Here is a 17,758-nt window from a genome sequence, read left to right as displayed (position 1 = left end):
TTTCCTTAACCTTTGTGTGTATCTGTGCATGTGTGTGTATGCCTCATCCAGATATTTTATTCTTTTCCCTCTTTTAATTGCACAAAGTAAATCTAATTTCATAAAACAGATCATTGTTGCTTGTGAGAGATACCATAATAGTCTCAGTAAAGCCATGTCAAATTAATTCTATAATTATGGACAATATATTAGACCATTTTGATACACAGGTCTCACTTTCCCCTAGATCTAAAATTAACAGGTAACTTTTAAGGCATCTAATCTCATTCTCACTGAAGCATATTGTTTAAGCAAAATTCTAGAAGCACCCTTTTAAAACAAATCAAAATAAAACAACTTGCTGTGTATTATTATAACATGTCAAAGCAAATTTGACATGTTATAATATGCCACAACTTAGAGGAAAACATTGGATAAGAACTGGAAAAGGAAAGGGACAGCAAAAGGGAATAAGATCACAGATTCCAGGAAACAATGGTAGAATAGGAAACACCAGCAATCTGTCTCCCCAGTCATATCACAATTGTATTGGTAGAATCTGTCCAATATAACTATTTAGGAACTCTGAAGTCTATTGAAGTCTTGCAATTTCCAAAGGCAGGCTTGGAAGCTACATTATCGTTAATTTCTGTCAAATTTAGCTCTTAGCACAGTAGCAGTTGTCCATCCCCCACTCCTCAGTCACTTAGCAGGAAGCTGTGCATGTGTTCCTGCATGCAACTTGTGAGAGCCAGGGTGGGGGAAAAGGAGCCTGTCCTCCAAATATGAGGAATCTGTGCTCTGCTCACTCATTGTTGCTTTTCCTCACAGAGGTGCAGGCAAAGAGATAGTGGCCACTGTTACAACTCTGGCTGAAGTGATTTTCAGGGGATTTAAGGTCCTGGCACTTTTATTTAACCCTTTCATTTTTCTTTTCTCTTTCCCTTTTGGAGCCAGACATTGAATATTAGGACATTCATATGTGACCATATACACAGGAAAACTATAAAGTAACTGCCTACATCAAAGGGAAGCCAAAGGCTGAAAAAAGACCTGAGAAGACTTCTGGTTTACACTTCAGATTGATCCTTGGCAGAGAGATAGTCAGCAATAATCAAAAAACAAAACAAACAACAACAAAAAAAACCCACAGACACACACACACACAAAATACACCAGAAGCTAGAAATAAACAAAAAAAAACAGCAAACCCTGAGGAAGGAGGAGAATCTGATTTCCAGAGGTAATGCATTATTAGATTGAAATGACCAGTTTTCAACAAGCAAAGAACACAGCAAAAACAGGAAAATATGTTCCATTCAAAGGAAAAAACAAAACAAAACAGAAACTATCTCAGGGAAAGGCATAATGGCATATCTACTACAAAAAGGACTTTAAAACAATTGTTTTAAAGAATGTTCAAAGAACTAAAGGAGAATGAGGAGAAAGTCAATCTAATGATGTATAATCAAAATGGAAATATCAATAAAGGCAAAGAAAACCTAAAAAGAAATCAAAAGAAATTTTGGGGTTGAAAAGTACAATAATAAACAAAAAATTTACTAGAGGGTTTCAAGGCTAATTTCAGCTGGCAGAAGAAAGAATCAGTGGATTTGAAGATAAAACAAAGAAATGAACAAGTCTGAGGAGCAGACAGAATAAAGACTGAGTAAAAGTGGACACAGTCAAGAGGACTTCTGAGGTGCCATCAAGTAGACCAACATAACCATTGTAAGAGTCTCAGAAGAGAGAGAGAAAAGGAAGAAAGAATATTTGAAGAAATAATGGCTGAAAACTTCCCAGGTTTGATGAAAGATATGAATATAAACATCCCAAACACTCAATGCCTCCAAGTCGGATGAACTCATAGAGACTCACACCAAGACATATTATAATAAAACTTTTGAAAGACACAGAAAAAAGAGAATTTGAAAATAACAAGAGAGAAGCAATTCATCACTTAACAAGGGCTGCTCATTTAAATAATCAACAGATTTCTCATTAGAAACTTTGAACACTCGAGGGTAGTGGGATATGTTTAAGGTGCTAAAAGAAAAACCATCAATCAAGAAAACTATCTCCAGCAAAATTATCCTTCAAAACTGAGAAGGAAATTAAGACATTTTCTGGTAAACAGAAGCTGAGGAACTTCATAACCACTAGATCTTCCCTCCAATAAATGCTGAAGGGAGGCCTGCAAGTTGAAATGAAAACATCCTAGATAGTAACTTAAAGTTGCAGGAAGAAATAAAAGCCTCATAAAATACTGACAGAAAAGTTAGTATTATTGTAACAATGATGTGTAACTCCACTTTTGTTTCCTATAAGATTTAAGAAAAATCACTATGTTGTGTATTTGAAACCAATATATATCAGGTATATTTCATACAAAAATTTAAATAGATGAAGTAGTCTCAACACATTAAAAAACATGTTAAATATAGGAAGCTTGATTTTAAAAAAGTGGTGATGTGTATGTCCATACTCATCAAATTGTACACACATTAAATATGTGCAATTCTTTGTATGTCAGTTATACTTCAATAAAGCTGTTAAAACAAAACACTAATGATTATTCTTAAAATGTGATTATTAGTCTAGAAGTTAGTATGCATGTAATTTTGGTTTTAAACTCCACATTTTATTTTCTACATTAAGATACTAAAGCACTAAAAATATTTATTAGTTTATGTCTTTGGACACACAATGTATAAAGATGAAATTCTGTGACATCAACAACTAAAAGGAGTAAAGGATAGAGCTGTTAAAGGAGCATAATTTTTCTATGTTTTAAAATTAAGGTGGTACAAAATTAAAGTTAGACTGTTACATACTTCTCATGGTAATCACAAAGAAAACAGCTGAAAAATATACATAAGAAGAATGAGAAAGAAATTTAAACATGCACAATAAAAAGGAATAAGATCAGAAAATATGAGTTGGAAGAATATAATCTCAAACCTTAGTTTTATACTCAAACCTTAATTTTATAGAGAGATGAAAAAATAGATCCAAAGAGATTAACATTTAAACTACAACTTGAGTCTCTTAATTTGGAGACCAGTAGTTTTCCTATTGCCTCAGGTTAGCTTATCCATTGGGGCTGAAGAGTGTGTTCTGGTCAGGCTTTCTTAAGAATCTTGGATCATTAAATCATCATTGTTATCAATTAATACTGTGAGTCATTGTTTTACCACATTTTACAATTAAAGCCATTCCTTATCTCTTATTATTTGAGGCAACTATCCAGGCTAAGTGTGCTCATATCACTGCCTGTCATTTTGGCACTAAACTCACTGGGAAGTCACATGGTTTATTTTCAGTAGCAATGAAATGAACATGAGAGTTAGATTCTGGTCCTGGCTCTGCCATTAGATACCTTCATGAACTAGGGCAAGTCACTGAAAGTAGCTGACCTATTTTATTGTAAAGTTAATTTGAGTTAGTTATAACATGAATAGATTATTTCTAAAGTTCCTTCAAGTGCTATGCCAACTAGATGCATGACACAATCAGCAAAGAAAATTGAATCCATTATGATACCAATTTACTTAGACACCAAATGTCTTACTTCACTTTACTACAGTGCAGTAAAAATGAAAACAATACCCACACCTTTTCTTATCTTTAAATACATTCTTTGGATTACTAAGATTTATTGCTTCCATTTACCTCCTAACTAGTATTTTAAAAAAAGCAATAAAAAAACAACGCTCTGGAGAATTAAATTTATTGGCAAAGTGTTTTCTCTCTTTCTTTCTTCACCCTTCTCCCCATTTCTCTCATCTCTTCCCATTCCATTTCAAACATCTCTCAGTCCTTTGCTAAACATCTCTAAATATTTCAGTTAATTTTCCAAATTAGTTTTCCCAGTTTTCTTGATGACTACCAGTGAGTGTAGCAGTTTCAGAAAGCTCGTTAACTAATTCTCTTAATGTCTTAACTTGGCAAGTGCATTAACCTACTAAGTCATACCATATGTCCTTGATTGCCTGAGTTCTGGGTGCCCTAGAGGTTCTTTTGGTCAAAAGCTGTATTGTTGCTATTCCCTATATTCCTAATTGAAGGCACAGTGCCCCCTTGATTTCTGCTAAAGCTGAATTGCAGTTCCTTGGCAGATTTTCAGTCTTGCTGATCTTTCCCCCAACCCCGACTGATTAGTTTTACTTATTTATCCAATTTTAAAAATCGCGGTTTGGCACAGCTGCCTCAGGGTAGGAAAGCACAACTAAACACATCAAAGGAAAAAGACAAAACATGTGATCACATAATTAATCATTTTTAAGTAGTATAAAAAATTGCTGACCTAAAAGCGTAATACTTAGGGAAAGGGTAGTTTTAAAAGTTTAAAATAATTATTTTATTTTTTTCCTCCTGAATTTTATTTTTTATTATATACAGGCTAGAATATAGCAAATATTTATTTCTTTATGGTGAGACTCTTTTCACAGAGTACTACAGTTTCCTTACTTGGCACTATGCACAAAGACACTAGAGGAACAATCGATGGAGAATTTATGAGAATGCCATTAGGTAACCCAAGTACATTTTAGTCTTTTCAGAGTTATATTTTTACTGTAATACTAAATTGGTGCATTAATAAATCAAGGTGGCTATGGAAACTGATCTGCAACAATGTTTAATTACATAGTTTCATCATGTTTTGCTGTTTTGTCAATGAAATTTTTATATACTCCCCGTTTTTTCAAGAAAGGATAGCCATTAGAAGGCCACTTGGCTTCATTTTTATGTGACTGAAGGATAAACTGAGGCTAAATCAGGTTCCATAATCCAGGCAATGTCTGGAAGCTCAGCTCTGGTAAAACAATGTTTAATATATAGTATCTCTGACTACTATCTCAAATCATCACTGTTGACTTAAATCATTTTCTCATCTAAGCAATATTGAAAAGTGATTGAAATATGGACATATTTACTTTGTTCTTTTGCTAAAATGAAACTATGGATAGAGCACTTAAATCTTAATCTTAATTGAGAACTACTCTCATTTTACCAAAATATGGGGTCCATCAAGTAGCTCTTCAACCTCTTGTTCATCTGTATCTAAATGTGTTTATATCTTCATTCATCTTTATACTGGGTCGGGGAAAAGCTTTTCTTTCCCCTCAAACCTAGTCTTTCTAACTGTTTTCCTACTTCTGTTCCTTCCGCCTTGCTGAAGTCTTTATTCTATCAGTTACAGTCTCAACTTTTCATAGATTCACTCTTTTCTTACCTCTTCTTGCCCTTTATCTAAACATTTTTTCAGTTAATGTCATCTTAGAAAGTACATAAATAAAAATGTTAAAAAAATAAATAGAATTCATTTCTTACTCAAAAAATGGTAAGTAAAAAAAGCAATTCCATCTGTCCCTCAAGTCTCCCTTCCTCCCTCCTGCACCCCCTTTCAACTACAAACTTACAGAAAATTTAGTCTTTGCTACCATCTTTTTTGTCACTGCATGCTTAGAATTTAGCCCGTTATGGTCTAACTTTTGTCTATATCACATTACTGGTACTGCTTTGGGAAAGATATAAAGATACCTTGTAAGTACTGAATCCAATATGTACTTTAAGGTTCACTCAGCCTGAATTTTCTGCCTTATTTATAGTCATTGACTACTATACCTTCAATCATTCAAAAATACTTAATAGTTTTATAGTCTAGAGAAAAAAATATATAAAAAGTAGATAACAATGTATGTGAATAATGCTGTGATTTTGATAATCATAAAAAGATAGGGTAAAAATTGCTACTTGCCACCCAGTATCCATTCTCTTTTTTCATAGAAATAAAACCTGATTTATTTGGGAAAAGCAAGGTGCCCAGATTAAAACACACACAAACACATTTTGCATTTTGCAGGCTTTCTTGTAATTGTTTATAGCCATGTGATTAAATTCTGGACAGTAAGATGTAAGAGAACGCATTTGGGAAGGATTAAAAAAGATGTAAGGAATGTTTGCTTCCACGTCCTTTCATTCTTACTATCTGGAGTATAAAACCCATAGCTACAGCAAGAGATGCCAAATTTTGACCTTGACAAAAGTGAAAGTTAGAAACCAAAGATAATAAAAGCAGAAAGAAAAAAGTGCCTCACTCCGATGACTTTGTGAAGCTGCCATATAGTCCTGGATCACCTATCTTCAGACTCTTTTTACAGAGATAGTAAACTCCAAATTTATTGAAACTGCCACAACCAAGTCTCTGTATCTGATACAAGCACGTCAGAATCACTGGGTTCAGAAAAAAATTCTTCCTGGATCTCCACCTGAGCTATTTCTTATCCTTTTCAACACACTTCCACTGGAGCGCCCATCTATTTCTCCTTCATATTTCTCTTCTTAGCTCCAGAACCATACACCCAACTTCTCTTAGACCTTTCTAAGACTTGGGTGCCTGCTAATCATTTATGTTCAGCAAGTGAAACCCAAATGAATGGATTTACCTTCCTAATCTACTATTCCTTCCACATATATAGTATTTGGTTAATGATGATACTTTTGACTAAGTAAACTACCAAATATCAAAACCCTGGGGGTAAATTTTAATTCTTCCCTCTTCATCCTTAACTTTCAATAGGTCATTGATCTAATGACTTTCATTTCATAATTTTTCTTGCATGGATACACTCTTTTCCATTCTCACCAATGTTGCCTTAATCCAGGCTCTTACTGTTACTCTCTTAGACTATTTTAATAAATCATTCCTAAATACTGTATGCTCCAGGCCCTCATCTTTCCATCTTTCACTGCCCTGTCAAAAGGAATTAATTTTCAGATACATAGATATGTTTATATCCACTTAAAATTTTTCAATTACTCTCAGTTGCCTACAGGGTAAAGTTAAACTGTTATAAATGATCCTCCTGAAATGGCCCTCGTTTGCTTTGCAGCTTTTCTTCCATCCCCCTCTCCCTCCCACAACACAACAGTCCCAAGTATTGTTTCCAATTCCTCAAGACTATTTGCTGCTTCCATAAATTTCCATATCTTTTCTTATTTTCTTTCTACTTCAGTTGTGCCATTTACCTCAAGTTCTTTCTCTCCTAATATCACAAGTATATATATTTTTAAAACTTATTAATCAAGGCCTAACGTAATGTTAAGCCACCTCTGGAGCTTCCCCTTGCCCAGTTGCCAGAGCAGTAGAATCAATTATTCCCTCACTTGCTACTATGTGTTTTTGTGCACACCACAATTACAGTTTATTATATTGTTTTGGAGTGATTTATATGTGTTTTGGTGTATCTTATGTATCTTAATTTTTCATGTATCTGAGCATCTTAAAGAAAGAATCATGTATTCATCTTTGGGTCCCCCAGCTGTTGTATGATGCCTGGCACAGGGAGGATGCTCGATTTATATTTGGGGTTTGGGACTAACTACCCTTTGGTTTCCTTATAAATGAAACATGTAACTTAAGGATAGGTGCTTGCAGATATATGTAAGGAAGAGTGGGGAATAATCTTAATTAAATGGTCTATTATGAGAATGACTTTTAAATTTCTTTATGCTATGAATTCACCTTCTTTATCCTAAATATTAATACTCCAGGCCCAAAAAGCACTCTGCCCATTCACTCCAGAAATGTATTCTATTCATACCTAATCTTTTTGACCAAAAATATTTAAAAGTATGTTTCATGAACCTGATTTTGTAATACAAACTTGATTTAGTGAACTTTGAATAGTCTGTAGTTTTGAATAACAAATTTCTGTAATTTTTAATGAGTTACCCTGCTTTAGAATCATGCTTGTTACTTTTCACAAGAACTCCTAGAAAAATGATGACTTAGATTAGAGCTTCTTTTCAATTTAAAGAGAAAGAAGACAAGACAAGAACTCAGGGTCATCGAGAGACTAAAGCATATGTGCTCTGGCACACATAAAGGAAATATATTTTAAAAGCTTTTCAAGATCTACGTGCAAGCAGATGGCAGTAAGGCATGCAAAGGGGGCATGGCATGCTTCCTTTTTACAGATTTATTTTTTCTAATGGGAAATTGTGGGCAAAAGGATGATAAAATAGTTTTGGATTTGCAATGTTATTCCTCATTTTATATAATGATTCAGTTTTTAAATCATAATTCACGGGTTCTAAATGGCTCATGCCTAATCTATCTGTATACTATGTAAAGTTCATTAATTTTAATCATCATACCAAACAGGAAGGAATATAAACTCTATTTGTACACTTGGAAGAAATTATTGCATTTTGGAGGGATAATTAACATTAATATATTTTAACAGTAATGTATTGGCTGAACTATCAATTTTTTTTAAAGCTTAATTTCAGACAATACAAAGAAGTGATATATAATTAGAAAATAAAATTCACATCGATTCAGTCCTTCTGGATTATGGTAAGTGTGTGAAACTGACAAAAGCAAAGAGAAAATAGACTTGGGTCTACAAATAATTTTTTTTTTTCACATTTAAAGTGGAATAAGGTAAAATGAGAAAAATGAAAATCCAAAATAAAGACACAGTATTTTTAAATGTATATTATGTATATGCATGCTGTGTGTATACATGCATGTACATATACATGCATGTATTCATACACCCACATGTGTTTCTTTGTGTATAGATTGTGACTACTTAAAAGACCTTTTCCTTTGAAAAGGGACCGAGCACAAATATTAGACAGGTTGTGTTGGTTTGTGTTTATGTTTGCAATTTTGTATATTGAGGAAGCTAAATTTTTTTATCTCTAATAAATAATCAAACATAATTTCCCAATTATTCACTTATTTTTTTGTACTCTTCAGTTTAATCATAAAATCAAGGTTGTCCACCTGAACTGAGAAGGCATGGGCTTTTGAAAATAAACCCCAGTTCTGACATTACTAGCATGACTTTGAGGAAGCTACATAAGCTTTCTGAATTTCATTTTCTTCAAGAGTTAAAGAAAATAAAACAAGCAAATAAACAATCTATTTAGCATGCTGTTTGAAGGTTAAATTAGATAAAACATGGTTAAGAGACAGATAGTCAATAAGGATTAGCTCCCTGCCCTCTACCTGTGGTGGTAGTTCTTTGTTTTATTTTCCCAACTACATTCTTTTTAAGATGTTAGTTCACTGAGGAAAAGTCTGACATCAGGCTATAAAAGTCCAAGATGTTACAACTTTATATAAATATATTGCTATCATTTTAAAAAATTTGTCCTCATTAACATAACTACCTAGAATGTGCATGGTGTTTCACTTTAACTTAAATTTATAACCTTGGTCCATGTCCTTCTCAAAGTCACTGATAACTGAATCCAATATAGATATCAAATATTATTTTATTACCATACCTGCTCTAGAGAAATGATCTACTGTTATTAAAAGAAGAGCAGAAAAGTTAGATGTTATTTTTACCACAGTCATTTTATAGTGGTTTGAAATTCAGGGTCACCAAAAACTTTATGAAAGTTCCTCTAAATCTGTATTCTATCACACCCCACTTCTGTAATTACATATGAAAATAACAGTTTTCAAGAACTGAATTTCTGGGCTATAGAATGAATAATGGGAAAATAAATAAAGTGATTATTTAATTGATTTACAATCCCTATGCATTTATTTTATAAAACCTATAGGATTCATTCAATTCAGAGTCTTATCTGTACCCTTTTGGAAGTCAGAAAACCATGCTCTAAATTAACATCCATTTCTTATCCAAATAGCTTACAAACCTGATTTGCTCTAAAATCTCTAATATAAATAAAGACAAATTGTACTGACTTAACATTTCTTTAGGAAATCCAGCAAGATTTCTTGCTGGCTTCATTTCATGCAATTTTATACCCTCAAATTGAGTTTGTTTTAAGCTACATAGACCAAAAAGATTAGATGGGGTGTGGAGGGATGTAGCTGTTTTGTTTCAGGCATTTTTTACATGTGATGGTGTGAGTGCTGGGCAGTACTCACAGCTGACATGATGAGTTCTCCCCCCAGGTTCTGGATCTCAGCTTTAACCTGACTGCAGATTTTCAGCTGGTGAGAGTAGAATTTAATCTGTTCCAGGTATGCCAACAAATCCTGTTTGCATGATGGATCTGGACACTAAATATGCATAAAACATAAACATAGAAAAATAAATAGTAAGTAGGTCAGAGAGAGTAACTATTAACATTGCAGGTACCTTATAAGTCAGCAACTTTATTTTCATGGAGTCCAGTTTCTCAGACCAAGCCCATGTAGATTCTATGCTGCTAATGTTAGAAGAGTTTATTCATGTTTCAACTTAAGTTACTTCATCAAAGACAAAAGAAATAGTAAAGGAATTTCTGGACATGAAAAGGTGAATAAAGTAATTGCTTTTAATTTACGGTAAGGTTAGAAGCCTTCAGATTACATTTTTTTAGGTAAATCTAAAGAAGTATTTTAAGTGCAGTTATTCCCTTCACCTCAATTTGCTCCTCAGGAACCATAATTCTGCACTGACTCTCCTTTGTTATTTACAGGGACATAAAAACAAAATCTTCAGCAAAACATGCATTATATTCTATTAATTTTAGCAAGTAATTACAGACAAAAGGAATCACCTACACCTTAGATAACAGCTGTGGATCTACCTGGAGCCAAAAAAAAAACAGCACATGTTTTAGAGACATATTAAATTTCTTTACCAAAAATAGTCTCCTACATGATATTATCTTCTGTAAGGAGCTTCCTGGAGGTCAGCTTTGAGCTTCATCATAGCACAGTAAATATCTGCAGTCAGGGTTTAATCTTTGTGCTCTTTCTCCTATGTAATTATAATCATTTAAAAAAAATTCCTGGTAAGTTAATTCTACTTAAATAAATTTAAATACATTAAATACTTGAAATCCATAAAACATGGGAGTATGGACAGTAATTTACATGCAAAATATTCACTGCAGCATTACTTATAATAGCAAAATTTTGAAAAAAATGTCCTAAAATAGTGGAAAGATTAAATAAGAATTCCCATCTACACAATGTGATGAAGAATAGTCTCAATAAAATAATATGTTCAAAAGATGTGGTAAAATATTTAGAAAGTAAAAATTCGCAATGTTTAGAATTTCATCTCTCAATCAAATCATGTGAATGTGTTTGTGTTTAAAACATTCTGTGAAATACATGAAAATGATAAACATGATACAATGAATAATCTAAAAAATTTTCTTCATATTTTACATATCTTAAAATACATATTGCTCCTATAATTATAAAAATGTTATTATCATAAATGCTGTAATTCTAATGATCTAAGTGCAAATTAAAAAGTAGGATGAAAGAATAAAAAGCATTCCATGAATTTCTGCTTTTACCTAGTAATTCATAAACTGGAGGGTTGTCGGAAAATTCCTGATAATCTTAGTCTCTTTTATATTTGCTACATAGACTAGTTTACATAGCTGCAGAATGTGTGGATGAGATGTGTCCTGTATGTGCATAATTCAGTTAGTAAAGTGCCACTTTACTTAGGTCTAATCATTATCATTTTGCACATTTGGAAACTAAGTTTTGGATAGAAAATATGATTTGTCTGAAGATTTGAATTTAGTTTTCTCTGCTTCATTCACCAGGTGGTTTTCTTTGTTCCAACTAACTGTCTTGCCTATTCTTTTTTCTTATGGATGTACCGAGTGATAATTCTGATACATACTGTTTTATCTGTCATATACCATTCTAGGTGTTTAACCTATATTAACTCTTAATAATCACACAACTTCATGAGCAGAGGTGTTAACTGACTTGTCCGAATAATACATGGTAGAGTTAGTATTCAAGCTCACATGCAGACCCTACCTCTCAGGTCTAGTAACAATATCAGTCTTACTGCTAGTTTTATCTCATATAATAAAACAGTAAATTGCAGCTCTGATTTGTAAATTGGTTTTTTCAAGTGACACTCTCAATTGTAAATTGTACACAGGACTAATGTGAATTTATTCCTTAAAGACCAGCACATGTGGCCCTGAGCAAGAGTTAATCAACAAAGGTAGCAGGAAAATCAATTCTTCTGCAAAAATACTATCAATCTGCTAGGTAGATTTGGAAATATGAATGGATAAACAGCTACATGATTACCAGACAGAGAGACAATCAGACAACATGATAGAGAGAACTTGAAATTAAAAATGTTTATCAAATTTAAAAAAAGTTAAGGGCCATCCCTCAAATCCTATCAAGAGGATTATACTGTAACTAATTAAGAAGAAGGAAAGGGAACAGAAAGAAAAAGAAAAAGGGAAAAGGGGAGGAGAAAGAAGAGGAAAAAAAGAAAGGTGAGGAAAGGATTTCCCAATTTACAGTTGAAAAATCAGGAATTTAGAAAGCACAATTTTCTCAGAATTGAAGAGCTTATGTTAGTATTTGAATCCATATTTATTTTCTTTCAAATGTATTTTATTTTGAATCAGTAACTTAAGAGAATTGGAAGAGCATTTTTCATCACAAAAGCTGCACAGTTTCAAGGAAAAAGAGAATTCATGGGAACATTGTCTCCAGCACTGTTTTAAAATGAAGAGTTCCAAGATTTTTCTTCAGAAACCAAAATTAGTTATCTAGAATTACCTATGATGATGAAAGGCTAGTCATCTCATTGTTTTGCCATAAAAGGAAATTGATCATTATTAAGTATTTCCTATGTGCCAGGCACTGTGATGTGTCCTGTATGTGCATAATTCAGTTAGTAAAGTGCCCTTTACTTAGGTCTAATCATTATCATTTTGCACATTTGGAAACTAAGTTTTGGATAGAAAATATGATTTGTCTGAAGATTTGAATTTAGTTTTCTCTGCTTCATTCACCAGGTGGTTTTCTTTGTTCCAACTAACTGTCTTGCCTATTCTTTTTTCTTATGGATGTACTGAGTGATAATTCTGATACATACTGTTTTATCTGTCATATACCATTCTAGGTGTTTAACCTATATTAACTCTTAATAATCACACAACTTCATGAGCAGAGGTGTTAACTGACTTGTCCGAATAATACATGGTAGAGTTAGTATTCAAGCTCACATGCAGACCCTACCTCTCAGGTCTAGTAACAATATCAGTCTTACTGCTAGTTTTATCTCATATAATAAAACAGTAAATTGCAGCTCTGATTTGTAAATTGGTTTTTTCAAGTGACACTCTCAATTGTAAATTGTACACAGGACTAATGTGAATTTATTCCTTAAAGACCAGCACTACTGCATAACTTCTGGTAAAGTCAAACTTGCAAACTAATAATTAGATTCTTGACCAATAACTAAGGTTGCAATTACCCATGTTTAAGTATAACATAGTGTCTTTCAAGGGACTCTTTTAAGGCCATACTAAAATTGTCTAGGATTCTCTTAAGGAAACAATGGGTCAAATGAGTAGAAAGTTTCAAATTGAGCTTTTGAAATTAAAAGTTGCTTGACCCCAAATTTACTCTCAATTTCCAGAATTGATGAGAATCTTGGTTACACTTAAAGATGGTAGTCAGTTTTATAACTGAAGTAGAAAAACATACTAACTGGTAAATTCCATACTATAAAATTTATTAAAGTCTTCTTTCCTACTGACATTTGGAAGGCCTCTCTGAATTGATTTTGGCTGCTTAGAAGCAGAATCAGGAGAACAAATCATTCCCACTTTATGAATGCTCTCTTCTACTAGTGCCAAACCTCCTTTATACTATCAAATACTGTTTTCCCTATCTTTAATATTTCTACATGAGGGTGATAAAAAAAAAGTTAGGGCCCTAAATTTGTAGAGCATTCATGCCCTTGATATTTTTCTCCAGATTAAATTTGCATAGAAATAACTTTAAACACTGTTAGAGACTTTTAGGCAAATAAAGTGGTACAGTATCATAACATACTTTGGTTATTATTTCCCAATTTATTAAGATAGGAGATGTTGACCAGGACATCTGGTTAGCTTTTTAATGCATGGATTTTTTTTTATTTAGGTTTTATAACCACTGGAACACTTAGTACAGGCAAGCAGACGGCCTGTCAGCCTAAGTGGTTTTGTCATGTTAAACTAGTTTTCATTCGTTTAGTAAGATGCTTGGTACCAGTACAGAATACATCATTTAGCAATGAGAGGAAAAGTAAAAATCATTTACTACCTTTCATTTTAAATTTTAAGGGTGAATTAGCAAAGTGAATACTTTTAAAGACGTTTATTCCATAAGCTTAGCTATCTTTTGTCCATATTGGAGTATAAACTTTATTTAAGACACATTTAAAATGACTTTTGCAATTACAGACAGCAGTTTAAATTCTGTTAAGCTGGCAAAGTTTGTTAATGGAATGTATTAGGTGTCACTGTGAATTTCTAGAATAGAAATTTCAAGCAATTAGTGATAGCAAAAGCACTCTGGGTCAATGACCTTTACCTTCCCTCAGGGCTCATTGCTCCACTTGTAGTCCGACCTAGAGGCTGTCTCATTTCACCTTCCTCAGGGTCACAGATCACCAATGATCCCATCTTTCTTGTACTTTCCATGCCTCCTTTTTCTATCCTTGAATGCATCAACATAAAGTTCCTCAAAACAAAAACCTTCTCCCAACCCTGTGATCCCATCTCTCTCTTCTTCATGACTGTGTCTTCTAAAAACATTTCAATGCTGTCCTGTTGGTGTTCTCAGTCTTCATTCTTGGGCATATTTTCACTGTCACCTTCCTCTTGGACAATAGTACATGCTGCTCTGGCTTCTATCACAAAATACAAATTGTTAAATCTCTGTCACCCAGCCCTGTCTTCAAAAGATCTGCCATACAGTTAATTTGCCCAGCTTATTTCATTGTCCCATCAACATTTCACACTCAAAACATAACCCTCAACTATCTTATAATCCATCTTGCCCACTATAAAATCTATGTTTCTCTTCTATTAACCATCTCAATGAATAGTGTTTTCTTCCTTTCTTCCTTCTGTTAAATCCGGTCAGTCATTAATATGAGATTATAACTAGAAATCTCAGCATACTTGGAACATTTTTATTCTTTGCTATGCCTATCATTGCTGCTCTTTAGCAAGCAAGCTAAAACACAGAATAGAGAAAGATATCTCTAGGGACATAGTTTTGCACACATGAAATAAACCTAAATATTTATAATCATCATCAAAGCATTTAAGGCTTCGTTTCAAGGATCCAATAAAGAGGAAAAACAGTAAAACAGCATGCCTTTAAAAAGGACACCATTTTGTCAAGGATGCAAATAGACCAAATACTTCAGTATCTATTCCTATTTAATTCCTGAGAAACTGTTACGCATTTGTGTATAAAGTAAAGCTTCATTAATCTGGAGAACAAATCTAGGTAACAATATCTCTGCTCAAAATAATTTGCAGATAGATAATGATATCAAGATACAAATACTGTCACAAGCTATATCTAGAAATTATAACCTTGAGACATGTTAGAATGATGTAATGAATGCTTCAGAAGTTTCTTTTCAGTATAGTCTTAATACAGTACATTTTTGCCTCTTATAACGTCGGCAGGAAAACAATTCAAATGAAGCTAGCCACTGATGATATTTTGTCAAAATATCAATATAAATTACCCTTGTAGGTTGTTTTGCTCATAGATGAATGCATTTTGTATGATTTGGCTTATAATTATTTATCTTGTCTTTTAAATGTTATTTTTTCTTGAATTAGCATTGGCTTTCAATGTATTTAACAATAAAAATTTATTTTAATTGTGTTCTGATTAGGTGGGAGAACCCTGCTAATAATCTGGATATCTGCTTTCCCAAAACTGCAATTTTCTATTAGGAATATTTGGCTTCAGACACACCACCCAGGAGTCAAGAAGTCTAATTTTGTCTCTCCTTGTGAAAAAGCATATATTAATTTTATTTTGGATCATATTCATCTCTTTCCTATTTGGGGTATACTGCTTCTCTAACTAATTGAAATCTTCCTTTGTGTTATTTCTACTTGTGAGGTGTATCCAGTTCATCTAATTTAGAATATCTGCTTAACATAGTGAATTATAGTGCAGAGTCAAGGAACAGATAGAGTGGTGTACTAAGAGTCTGAAATCAGATTTGTAAGAGTAATACTTCTCTAACTGGTCCTTCTCTCTGTCATGAGGAAGATGTTTAAGAAATATGATAGCTAACAACATCCTGTCCTTTAAGAATATGATTTCTACTAGAGATAAGATCAGTGACAGAGTTCTAGAGGACCTGAACAATATGGTGTTGGATGGCATGAATAATCTATCACACTATCTCAAGACACTTTCAAAGCCCAAGAGATGTTGGGTGATCAGGACAAGTAAGCTTACATTAGGGTTCTGGACGTCAAAACAGAAAGTTTTAGTTCATCTCTTCCTAGCTAGCTAATGGCAAGCTAATGCCAGTGTAGTGAATTGTACATGGTTACATACAATAAACATATGTGCAAACAAGCAAGCCAGGGAAGAAGGTTGGTAAAAAGCAAAGGATGTCTAGGAAGGCATAATTAGAGAATTGGAAGCTTCAATCAGTCGGATTTCATTTCAGTCTCTCTCATACGAACTTTGACTTTGAAATTATAAAATGAAACTAAATTTATCATACATATGTGTGTTAGACTATTATATATACAAATATATATATCACAAATCCATGTTAGGTAGAATTGGAAATTGGGTTGATGTTTGACCTTCTGACACTTTCATAAAGCATAGACTTAGGAAGAATCATAAAATTACTAAAATTTTTGGAACTAATTAGATTGTTTAAAATAGAAATTAATGAATGTTCTGGCAGATTTGTTTCATAATATACATAGACACCATGAAAATCTCTTTGCTTATATTATTCATTTTATTCCACAATTAAGTTCAGATACTATTTTCTGTCTAAAAATTGTTAATGTTAAATTTATCAAACAATATAAAAAACACAGTCAGAGACAATCTCCGCAGGGGATCACTAACAAGAGTCACTTTCTTTATTCTCAATTTTGATTCTTTATAACTCTCTATATTCAGAATGAAAGTAATTTATTTGAAACTATTCCACTGTGTGAAGTGGAAAAGGCCAAAGAGAATCATCCATAATTCTACATAGCCAGTGACTGATTCTTTATGCTTCTCTTAAAATGTAAAAGTTATACGGAAATGAGGCAATACTCTTACTTTCTCCCATACAATTTGAATAATGCTAAAAACAATGACATAATTTAATAAGTCTATGTTATAAAACTACTTACTTCAAAGTGAACTGATACAATTAAAAAATAACAGTATAAGAAACAAAAACACTTAAAACTGACACAATTATTTGAACTTTGAAAACTGTGCATTTCAAAATAAAAAGCAGCATCCTTGAGAGAGCATTAAATATTTTAAAATAATCAGTACATGTAATTCTATCTAATGCATTATAGTTTCTACTACTATTTAGTCTCTCTCATAAAAGTGAATGTCATCAAATTCTAAAATACAGAAAACCTTGTGTGAATTTGAGCTTTATTTATCCATACCTGATTTTGAGTTATATTAGGATAAAGCTTATTTTTAACTGTAAGTACTAAATACTAAAAATACTAATAAAATGTTTATAATGCTTAAAGTAGTAAGTGACTGAAAATATATGTATATTTATGGAATATTTATTATTATTGTTACTCCTTATTTATTTCTCCTCTCTTGTAGGCACAAATATAATATCTAATAAGAGGATGTTCTTGATGTTTCAAGAAATAGAAGATAAAGAGAATAAATAATAAGAAGTAGCCCAATAAAGTTACCCTCAAAGAACATAAGCAATAAATAATATGAAATAGTTGCACATTCAAAAAGAAAAATGTTTTATTCCCCAAAGGG

At 32.7% G+C, this 17,758-nt stretch overlaps 1 protein-coding gene across 5 annotated transcripts in view; it reads right to left on the bottom strand.

The window, feature by feature from the left end:
- The window catches only part of CTNNA3 (catenin alpha 3), a 1,703,691-nt gene that overhangs the window by 45,355 nt on the left and 1,640,578 nt on the right, over positions 1–17,758 (bottom strand). For 4 of the 5 annotated variants that reach the window (XM_073240981.1, XM_073240979.1, XM_073240980.1 and 1 more), the window contains one exon: positions 9,902–10,036. The exons of the other annotated variant lie outside the window; for it this stretch is intronic. In XM_073240981.1, the coding sequence (XP_073097082.1) occupies positions 9,902–10,036 (135 nt within the window). The remainder of the gene's footprint in view (positions 1–9,901; positions 10,037–17,758) is intronic. 5 annotated transcript variants of the gene reach the window in all.

This window comes from Manis javanica, chromosome 7, assembly GCF_040802235.1.
Source record: "Manis javanica isolate MJ-LG chromosome 7, MJ_LKY, whole genome shotgun sequence".
Taxonomy (NCBI): Eukaryota; Metazoa; Chordata; class Mammalia; order Pholidota; family Manidae; genus Manis; species Manis javanica.
This window is presented reverse-complemented; position numbering and strand designations above follow the sequence as displayed.